Source organism: Acomys minous (genome assembly GCF_964271855.1).
Source record: "Acomys minous genome assembly, chromosome: 2".
Taxonomy (NCBI): Eukaryota; Metazoa; Chordata; class Mammalia; order Rodentia; family Muridae; genus Acomys; species Acomys minous.
Genome location: NC_140484.1, coordinates 83940824 through 83951269, shown reverse-complemented (window position 1 = coordinate 83951269; position 10446 = coordinate 83940824). Strand labels below are relative to the sequence as shown.

The window sequence follows — 10446 nt, the reverse complement described above, 5'->3', positions numbered from 1 at the left end:
AGTTAAGAGCACTTGGTTTCTAGCACCCTGTACGGCAATTGGCCGAAAATACCTTGCAACTCCAGCTCCGGCAGGTCTGTCGCCCTCTTGTGGCCTCTACAGGCACTTGCAGTCACGCAGCACTCCTGTGGTTAGAGCCTGGCGGACCAAAGATGACTGGCTACTTGGGCCCGTGGGATCTACAGAGTTCTTGTGCCTTGACATTGTCCAAGACAGGCTTCCAGGGACATGGAGTTCCCCCCTTAGCCAAGCAGTCCTCAGCCAGCGCATCCTTGGTACTCTCGCGAGGCAGCCACAGGGCAGTTAGGCCGCTCTGCAACCTCAGCACGGAGGCACCGCGCGAGCTCTGTGGTTCCTCCAAGGCCAATTCAGGATTGGCAGGCGGGGACTGCGCACCGGTAGTTCACCAGGTGACTCTCTCTATGCTAGTCAACGGGTCACTCCTCAGTACCTGATCAGCTTTTCACCTCTCTGTCAGCTGTTCAACCTGTCACCCATCAGTCACTTTTCTGCCTTGTCTCTCTTACTAACTAGTTCGTCCTGTCTCCCCTCAGTCATGTTTTTGTCCTGTCACCCCTCAGTCATGTTTTTGTCCTGTCTCCCCTCAGTCATGTTTTTGTCCTGTCACCCCTCAGTCATGTTTTTGTCCTGTCACCCCTCAGTCATGTTTTTGTCCTGTCTCCCCTCAGTCATGTTTTTGTCCTGTCACCCCTCAGTCATGTTTTTGTCCTGTCACCCCTCAGTCATGTTTTTGTCCTGTCACCCCTCAGTCATGTTTTTGTCCTGTCTCCCCTCAGTCATGTTTTTGTCCTGTCACTCTTCAGTCATGTTTTTGTCCTGTCACCCTTCAGTCATGTTTTTGTCCTGTCACCCCTCAGCCATGTTTTTGTCCTGTCTCCCTTCAGTCACTTTTAGTGTGTCACCAAATTAGCCTGAAAGGAAGCTGGTGGGTCACCATTCTGCCAGTAGAACAAACAAGAAGCCTGTGAGTTCATGATCACTTTAGTGCCTGTGTGAGTTAGCCATTAGCTCCCTTGTATACCAGTTAATCCATCTCTGTCGTAAACTGCCAGGTTAATCCATTAACTAGGCTGCCACCAGTCTCTTGGTAAATTAATTCTAATTACACACCTGCAATCCTAGCTCTTGGGAGGTGGGAGCAGGACATTAGGATTTCAAGGTCATCCTCCGCTACACAGAAAGGCCACCCTGGGCTACATAAGACTGTAAAACACAGAAACAAACAAATCTAACAGTTGGTGAGCACTTGGCCGGGAAGGGGGAGATAGGGAGACAGACAGACAGACAGACAGACAGACAGACAGACAGACGGAAGTATGCTGAGGGAAAGTAATTCCATGGAGTCCTCAGAACAAAACATGGAATAAAATGCAGAGAAGTGATGGCCAAAGGAGATCCAGGACGGATCCATGAGATGCCATCCCACCTACATTCCTTAAATCCTGGCAGAGACGAGTAAGAAGAAATCAGAATTATAAAGCTTGATTGATCACTACATCTCCGGCAATAAATCCTACCCCCGTGACATGGATATGGAAACAAAATTGGAGAAGGGAAGAGACTTGACCAGAGTTATTTGGTGATTTACTGGCAAAGCTTGGGTCAGGATATAAACCGGGCTCATTCCAACATCCAGGATGACGTTTTAAGCTGGGAGGAGGGAGGGAAAGGTGGCAGGGCGGGGGTAGTTGACAGAACAAGAATGAGGCTCCTGTTTGGTGTGAAAATAAGGAGAATTTATGGCCGGGAAGCCTGGGGAGTGCCATCTTTCTGTGAGGAGTCAGAGTGGTCATTCTTTGGTTGGTTTCCCTACAATCCCTGTACTCTGGGAGCCTGATCAACATGGCCCTCTATAGCCACCTTCCTATTTCAGCCTTCCAAGTGATGACATTACAGATGTGAGCTGCCCCATGTGGCTATGGGTTTACTGGTTGATTTATTCAGGCTCATTTCTGGAACACCAGAAGTTCCAAATTCTACCCACCTCCCTGGATCCTGTCCCCCATCCTTCGCGTTTCAACTCAAGCACAGCATCCTTTCCCAATAACAGCAGAGGCCTCTGCCCTGGTCACCTGGCCTGCAGTCACTGACAACCTGACCCTTCCTCAATTGGTCCCAATGGAAGAAGAATCTCTTGATCCCAACCCTCCATGGTACCCATCCTTTCATGCATCCCCCTACTCTCCATGGTACCCATCCTTTCATGCGTCCCCAACCCTCCATGGTACCCATCCTTTCATGCGTCCCCAACTCTCCATGGTACCCATCCTTTCATGCGTCCCCAACCCTCCATGGTACCCATCCTTTCATGCGTCCCCAACCCTCCATGGTACCCATCCTTTCATGCATCCCCAACCCTCCATGGTACCCATCCTTTCATGCGTCCCCAACCCTCCATGGTACCCATCCTTTCATGCATCCCCAACCCTCCATGGTACCCATCCTTTCATGCGTCCCCAACCCTCCATGGTACCCATCCTTTCATGCGTCCCCAACCCTCCATGGTACCCATCCTTTCATGCGTCCCCAATCCTCCATGGTACCCATCCTTTCATGCATCCCCAACTCTCCATGGTACCCATCCTTTCATGCATCCCCAACCCTCCATGGTACCCATCCTTTCATGCGTCCCCAACCCTCCATGGTACCCATCCTTTCATGCGTCCCCAACCCTCCATGGTACCCATCCTTTCATGCGTCCCCAACCCTCCATGGTACCCATCCTTTCATGCGTCCCCAACCCTCCATGGTACCCATCCTTTCATGCGTCCCCCAACCCTCCATGGTACCCATCCTTTCATGCGTCCCCAACCCTCCATGGTACCCATCCTTTCATGCGTCCCCAACCCTCCATGGTACCCATCCTTTCATGCGTCCCCAACCCTCCATGGTACCCATCCTTTCATGCGTCCCCAACCCTCCATGGTACCCATCCTTTCATGCGTCCCCAACCCTCCATGGTACCCATCCTTTCATGCATCCCCAACTCTCCATGGTACCCGTCCTTTCATGCATCCCCAACTCTCCATGGTACCCATCCTTTCATGCGTCCCCAACTCTCCATGGTACCCATCCTTTCATGCGTCCCCAACCCTCCATGGTACCCATCCTTTCATGCGTCCCCAACCCTCCATGGTACCCATCCTTTCATGCGTCCCCAACCCTCCATGGTACCCATCCTTTCATGCGTCCCCCAACCCTCCATGGTACCCATCCTTTCATGCGTCCCCAACCCTCCATGGTACCCATCCTTTCATGCATCCCCAACCCTCCATGGTAGCCATCCTCTCATGCGTCCCCAACTCTCCATGGTACCCATCCTTTCATGCGTCCCCAACCCTCCATGGTACCCATCCTTCCATGCGTCCCCCAACTCTCCATGGTACCCATCCTTTCATGCGTCCCCAACCCTCCATGGTACCCATCCTTTCATGCGTCCCCAACCCTCCATGGTACCCATCCTTTCATGCATCCCCAACTCTCCATGGTACCCATCCTTTCATGTATCCCCAACTCTCCATGCTACCCATCCTTTCATGTATCCCCAACCCTCCATGGTACCCATCCTTTCATGTATCCCCAACTCTCCATGGTACCCATCCTTTCATGCGTCCCCAACTCTCCATGGTACCCATCCTTTCATGTATCCCCAACCCTCCATGGTACCCATCCTTTCATGCATCCCCAACCCTCCATGGTACCCATCCTTTCATGTATCCCCCAACCCTCCATGGTACCCATCCTTTCATGCATCCCCCAACTCTCCATGGTACCCATCTTTTCATGCATCCCCGACTCTCCATGGTACCCATCCTTTCATGCATCCCTCAACTCTCCACGGTACCATCCTTTCATGCATCCCCACTAGCTTTTGAGAAATACCTGGCTGTTGAGCCCCTCTTCCTAAAGAGTCACAGCATGGCGGCTTCACGGAGGATCTTAGTGGATGCCTCCTGTTCCTACATATTCTTGAGCCTCTTGTCCCATGTAATTCTCGCTTCTCCAGGTCATCCTGTGCTTGGGTTGACCCGGGGTTTTCAGGCACCTGCTTTGTGAAGACGTTTCTGCTCACCCACCTCCTCGTCTTCTTTCAGTTGCTGTCACTTCATTCTCCACAGTGAAGAGTATTGTATGCCTGGGAATTCTTGCTGTTGCATATGGGCCTGCCACAGCCACAGCTGGGTGAGTAGGACAAGAGGCACTTCTAGAGCAGTCCAAGGAAGCTGCCGATGGGACTGTGATGCTCGTCTCTGTGCCTAGAATCCCCCAGGAAGGGGCTTGGGGTGTGGCTCAGTGGTAAAGCATTGTGTAGCATGTGGGAGGCCTTGAGTTCCATACCCAGTGTGGCAAACAAAGAAAATAAAGCTGGGTCCTGAAGAAAGAGAAAAAGGGAAACTCAGATTACCTCACTGACCCCTGCCTCTCCCTCGCCACAGAACCTGTCAGACTGCTCGACTCCTTCTGTGCAATGGAGAAGACATTGCAGTGCAGTTGTTTCTTTCATGGGATCCCCACACCGTCTGTGCACTGGTGGGTGGACGGAGTTCCTGTGGACGTGAACAGTGGGCATGGCCACCTCCAGGTGACCTCTACCATACGTGGTCCCTGGGACAACAGCACCCTCAGCCTGGCCCAGGCCCCGAAAATGGGCACAGTTCTTCTCTGCGAGGGAAGGAACCAACACGGAACCCATGGTTTGAGCATCCTGCTGATGTCAAGTGAGGGTGGGGACTTGGAGCCTGAATGAGGGCGGTGGACAGGGAGGGGTTGGCATTGAGGCCAGAAAAGGGAGCACAGCTTGGAATCTGAATCTGAGGTCTTAAATGGCTTCCTGCATGGGAGAATGGTAAAGTAGAAGGATCCAGAGGGTCCTAGAAACCTACAAGTAGAACATTATGATAGGCAGATTTGGGCCCAGGGGTCCTGCTCAAACTATGGCACTAGCCAAAGACAATACAGGCAGTAAACTTCAAACCCCTACCCAGATCTAGCCACAGGACAGGACATTCTCCACAGTTGAGTGGAGAGTGGGGTCTGACTTTCCCACGAACTCTGGTGCCTCAGATTTGACCATGTCCCCTGAGGGGGAGACCTGGTGGCACTCAGAGGAAGGACAGCAGGTTACCAAGAAGAGACTTGATACCCTATGAGCATATACAGGGGGAGGAGGTCCCCCTCAGTCACAGTCATAGGGGAGGGGAGTAAGGGGAAATGGGAGAGAGGAATGGGAGGATACAAGGGATGGGATAACCACTGAGATGTAATATGAATAAATTAATAAAAACAAAACAAAACAAACAAAAAGAGTGGCTTCCTGAGGGTGTGCAATGTGGCTTGACAGGGAAAGGTGCTTGCTGCCAAGCATGACAACCTGAGTCCAATCCTCAGGGGCCACGTGGTGGGAATTAGAAGCACATTACTGAAACGTGTCTTCGTGCACACTGTGGCACATATAATCTCCCCCATATAAATTAAATATATAAATAAATGACATTTAAAATACTTTTACTTGTAAAAAGAAAACCTTACTGAAATGTCTTCTACTCCCAGGAAAGGGCCATTTGGCTCCCCAGATCTTTCTGAAGGCGATGCTCCAGGGTGTGGTCTATGCAGCCATGGCGGTCACAGTACTTTTTCTCTGCTTCCTCCCCTTCATGTGAGTATGCCTTAGTTCACGTTATGCTACCGTAACAAAACAGCTAAGATGAGCTAATTTACGGAGCACAGAGGGTTACTTATGTCAGGGTTCCAGAGGCTGAGGAAGTATAGGAGCATGGTGCTGGCATCCAGATCCAGCGAGGCCTTTCCTGCCATATCACACAGTGAGACCCAGAGCAAGCATCTCTTTCCATAAAGGCCACAAAGGCCATCGTAGGGGCCTCGTCCTTCTGTCCCCTCTAGTCCTGTCTGGCAGTAAGAAGGGTGGTAATCGGGCCTGAGTGCCTATCGGGGAGAGGAGAAGAGGGGTGGAGTGGCACAGGGAGAGGAGTTGGGCTCAGCAGAGCATTGCTCAGATGGTAGAGCGTAGAGCACTTGCTTGGCATACAGGGCGCCATGGGCTCAATCCCCCAGCACTGTGGGAATGTGATGGTGCACGCCCATAGCCCACCGCTCCGGAGGTGGAGACTGGAAGATCAGAAGTTCAAGGTCAGCTTTAATGTGGTGAGTTCAAGGCTACAGGACAGTCTGTCTAAACAAACAAACAAACAAACAAATACAAACAAGCAAGCAAATGACAAGAAATTTCAAAGATGCATCAAGAGTTAAGAGCACTGGCCGCTCTTGCAGAAGACCTAGGTTTAGTTGTCAGAGCCCACATCCCAAGCATCTTTAACTCCAGTTCCACAGGATCTGCTACCCTCTTCTGGCCTCTGAGGGCACTGCATGTGGTGCACAAACATACGTGCAGGCAAAACACCATATACATGAAATAAAAATTAATATGCTTTTAAAAACTTCCCCATACAACAAGTTAATTAACTTAAATACATAGCAATCTCTCTACAGGGCGCAAGGACCGTTCCCAGTTGACCCATCTGAACCCTTTGGTCTGTTAAACAGGGAATCCCTACCACACAGGGTGTGGAACTGACTTGCAGAGAAGGTGGGTGGCTTTCCCCGGACAACACAGGAAGCTGGCGGGACTCTTGAGACACCAGACTTGAATGCCAATCAAATCTGGAGCCCACATGGGGATGCAGAGAGGCAGGAGGTTGGAACTGATCGGAACACATTTCCTTAGAGCGGAATGTCTCAGGACGGATCAGGCAAAGAAGTGTGCGCGGATGAGAGCACAGGAGGGCTCTGCGGCCGGGACGGACCAGGGATCCAGTGTGAAGCTCCAGGAGCCGAGGGAATCCAACACTGAGCCACCCTCTGGGAAGCAGGCCTTGGTGAGTGCCCCTTGCACCAGGAAGGAGTCCAGTGTCGCAGAGCAGTGTTAGTGAGAGCAAGCTTGCACGCTGCCGTGGAGAGATCCTGCCCAGCTGTGGCATGTATAAGGCACAATGGCCTTGCAGGTTGTTTTGTAGGTACTGGAGTTGAGACCCCAAAAGCCTCATGGAAGAAACTATGACATAGAGTTTAAAAGGTAATTAGAAAAATTAACACACACACACACACACACACACACACACACAGAGCATACATACATATACACAGACACACACACACACATACACACACAGAGCATACATACATATACACAGACACACACACAGAGCATACACACATACACACACACACACAGAGCATACATACATATATACAGACATAGTATATACATACCATACACATATACTCCATATACAGATCATATATACACACATATACACACAGACACACCATACACACCACATACAGGTGTGCACACACACTATACACACATGCCATATACAGCACACACACATACACATACTAAACATACACACACATATGCGCATACACCCCCACACACATACATACCATATGCATACAACACACATACACATGTACATACACACATATACCACACACACAGACACTCCATACACACTCAGGTACACATACATACATATGATATGTATGCAGCACACACACATACATACATACACACACATATGCCACACACAGACACTCTATACACAACACACACATACACATATACCATATGTATGCAACACACACACACACACACACACACACACACACACACACACACACACTGAATCCCCATTGGGAAGTTGATTGATAGCCTCCTAGCAGTAGCGCCAGAATGGAAACTGAAGGTTTGGCTCCTGGCGTGCAGCAGGCAGAAGCCACCCACAGCCTCAGGCCCAAGTCAGTGCCGGGAGACTACGTAGCACTGAAGTCTCAGCTCTGTCACCAAATACTGGACACAAGCAACTTAAAGGATTTGCTTGGGCTCATGGTTTAAGGGATACAGTCTGTGATGGTCAGTGTCAGCTGTCAACCAGGAGTATAGAGTCACTTGGGAGATGGGCCTTGGGACATGCCTGTGGGGCCTGTCTTCACTGCATGGGCCAAGGTGACCTGCCTGCTGTGGGTGGCACCGTTCCCTGGCTGTATCAGTGGAGAAACTGAGCTGAACAGCAGCTGGCAAGCATAAGTTCTTTGCTCTCCTGATGCCTTGAATTTCCCGCCATGATGAAACTTGAGCTAAGAGCCCAGATAAACTGTTTCCAGATGGAGAGGTGGCTTTGCTGTTAGGAGCACTTCCTGCTCCTGGAAGACCTGAGTTCTGTCCCAAGCATCCACATCAGACAGCTCACAACTGACTAGAGGATCCCATGCCCTCTTCTGGCCTCTCTAGGGATCTGCACACATGCTCACATATCACACAGACACACATTAAAAAAAAATCTCCCCCTCCCTCCGAGATGGGGTTGCTCTGTGTAACAGCTCTGGCTGTCCCGGAACTCACTCTGTAGACCAGGCTGGCCTCGAACTCACATCAATACGCTTGCCTCTGCCTCCCAAGTGTTGAGATTAAAGGCTTGTGCCACCACCGCCTGCCTAAAAAAAAAAAAAACTCTTGCAAACAACACACACACATACACACACACAGAGAGAGAGAGAGAGAGGGAGAGAGAGAGAGAGAGAGAGAGAGAGAGAGAGAGAGAGAGAGAGAGAGAGAGAGAGAGAGAAAAGAGAAACAGAGAGCCCTGGCAGGAAGAAGGCCAGGCTATAACTCTCAAAGGTTCACCCTGACTGGGCCACTTGCAACAGCCATTCATCCAGCCCCAAAGGTTCCACAACCTCCCGAAACAGTAGCCACAGCTAGAGAGCAAATGGTCAACACAGAGAGCCGCTGTCTCATTTCACATCTAAGCCACAACGCCAGGTTGCTCCTTCCTTCACCCTGAACCCTACAAGCCCAGGGCATCTTGGATGGAACAGGGCTGGAGGCTAGCAAGTCCCATTCTTTATTTGTCGTCTGTGAGTCTCCAGGACCATAAGCAGGCGGTGTTATCTGTTACTTTCCTGTTTCTGTGATAAGATACCAAGACCAAGGAAGAGTTGATTTGGGCTTATGGCTCCAGATGGCTAAGAGTCCACTGTGGTGGCAGGTACGGCATCAGTGGCAGGAAGCTGATCAAATACAAATATGAATATGGTCAAATACAAGTAAGAAGCCGAGCACAGACAGAAAGTGGTGTGAGACTATAAACACGCAAAGCCCATCCCCCCCCCCCAGTGACATACTTCCTCCAGGAAGGCTGGGCTCCATCTCTCAAAGGCTCTGTGACCTCCCCAATCAGTGCCACTGACTGAGGACTAAGTGATTAAATACAGGAGCCCATTGTGTTTGTGGGTGGGGCAGGGCATTTCTCATTCAAACTACCTCAGCGGGGTGGGGGGGTGGGGGGGGGCAGGGGGTGGGGCCTCCTAACGCCCTGTGCACAGAACTAGTGTTGTTTTGTGGATTCGCCTTGTGTTGTACTTTGAACGTGAATCCAGACCCCACACCCACATCCATAGACTGTGTAACTTGAACACACGTTTCTCAGCTGGTGTGCCATTGTGGAAGATTATGGAACTTTTAGAAAGTAGAGCCTGGCTGAAGGAAGTGCTGTATGTATGGGGAGTGGGGGGCGGGGGCGGGGGCGGGGGCGGCTTAAGTTTCTATATCCTGGGCCCAGTCTGCTCTCTGCTTCCTGACTGGACACTCATTGTGTACAGCCGCCTCACATCCTTCCATCCCCACCCTACCTTGGTGGGCCGTATGTTTTCTTACATTGTGAGCCAGAACATGCCTTCCCCATCTATGTTGCAGGTATTTATTTGGTCTGCAATAACAAAAGGAACCGTTGCACTATGCATCTCTCCAATTGCACCAGAATTCCCCACGGTGTCTCCTAATCTGTAGGCTGGGCAGTGTGAGGCCCTGGGAGTGAGTCATATCCAGCCCTTGTCCTCAGAGTAACCAAGCTGGTCGGGAAAGGTTTCCTCACAGAAAGAGGACTAAGGCTTGCGGGCGGGGGCGCGGGTCGGGCAGAGCAACAAGAGAGCGTTTGTAGGTTCCCATCATGGTACTGTGGGGAATGGTAAGCCAATGTTTGATCCATGTGTAGATGGAGTTCCTTTTCAGGTGTGGCTGCATTGTCTGTAAGTCTGTTACATCATCTCTCTTTGCCCCAACTCCTTTCTCATTTTCCAGGAAAAGGAAGTAACCTGAGACCAGCGAAGCCCATGGAAACTGCGTCACACGCATCACACGTTGCTGTTAGCCCCAGAATTACAAAAGTTCATGGAGACCCAGAAGCCCCAAGTCCATAATAAACTTGAGGTCCTGAGAATCTGAACACCCAAAGCCATCTACCCATTCCCCAAGGGGTGGGGACCGCTCTTGGGTCTGGTCTCAGGACTTTTGAAGGTCACCTGTATGATTTGTTGTTTGAATGAGCTAAAAGACACATGTCTCAC

The 10446-nt window shown here is 50.7% G+C and overlaps 1 protein-coding gene across 2 annotated transcripts; it reads left to right on the top strand.

Annotated features, from left to right (window-relative positions):
* The first annotated feature begins 350 nt into the window (after positions 1-350).
* SIGLECL1 (SIGLEC family like 1) lies at positions 351-10446 on the top strand. Of its 2 annotated transcripts, XM_084755939.1 has the most exons (7): positions 357-410; positions 906-985; positions 4116-4203; positions 4458-4739; positions 5572-5677; positions 6764-6914; positions 10181-10446. In XM_084755939.1, the coding sequence occupies exons 3-7, from the start codon at positions 4179-4181 to the stop codon at positions 10196-10198; spliced, it is 582 nt and encodes a 193-aa protein (XP_084612065.1). In that variant the 5' UTR covers positions 357-410; positions 906-985; positions 4116-4178; the 3' UTR covers positions 10199-10446. The 2 variants fall into 2 exon arrangements, with proteins under 2 accessions (XP_084612066.1, XP_084612065.1); XM_084755940.1 differs by lacking the exon at positions 906-985 and having other exon boundaries at positions 351-410.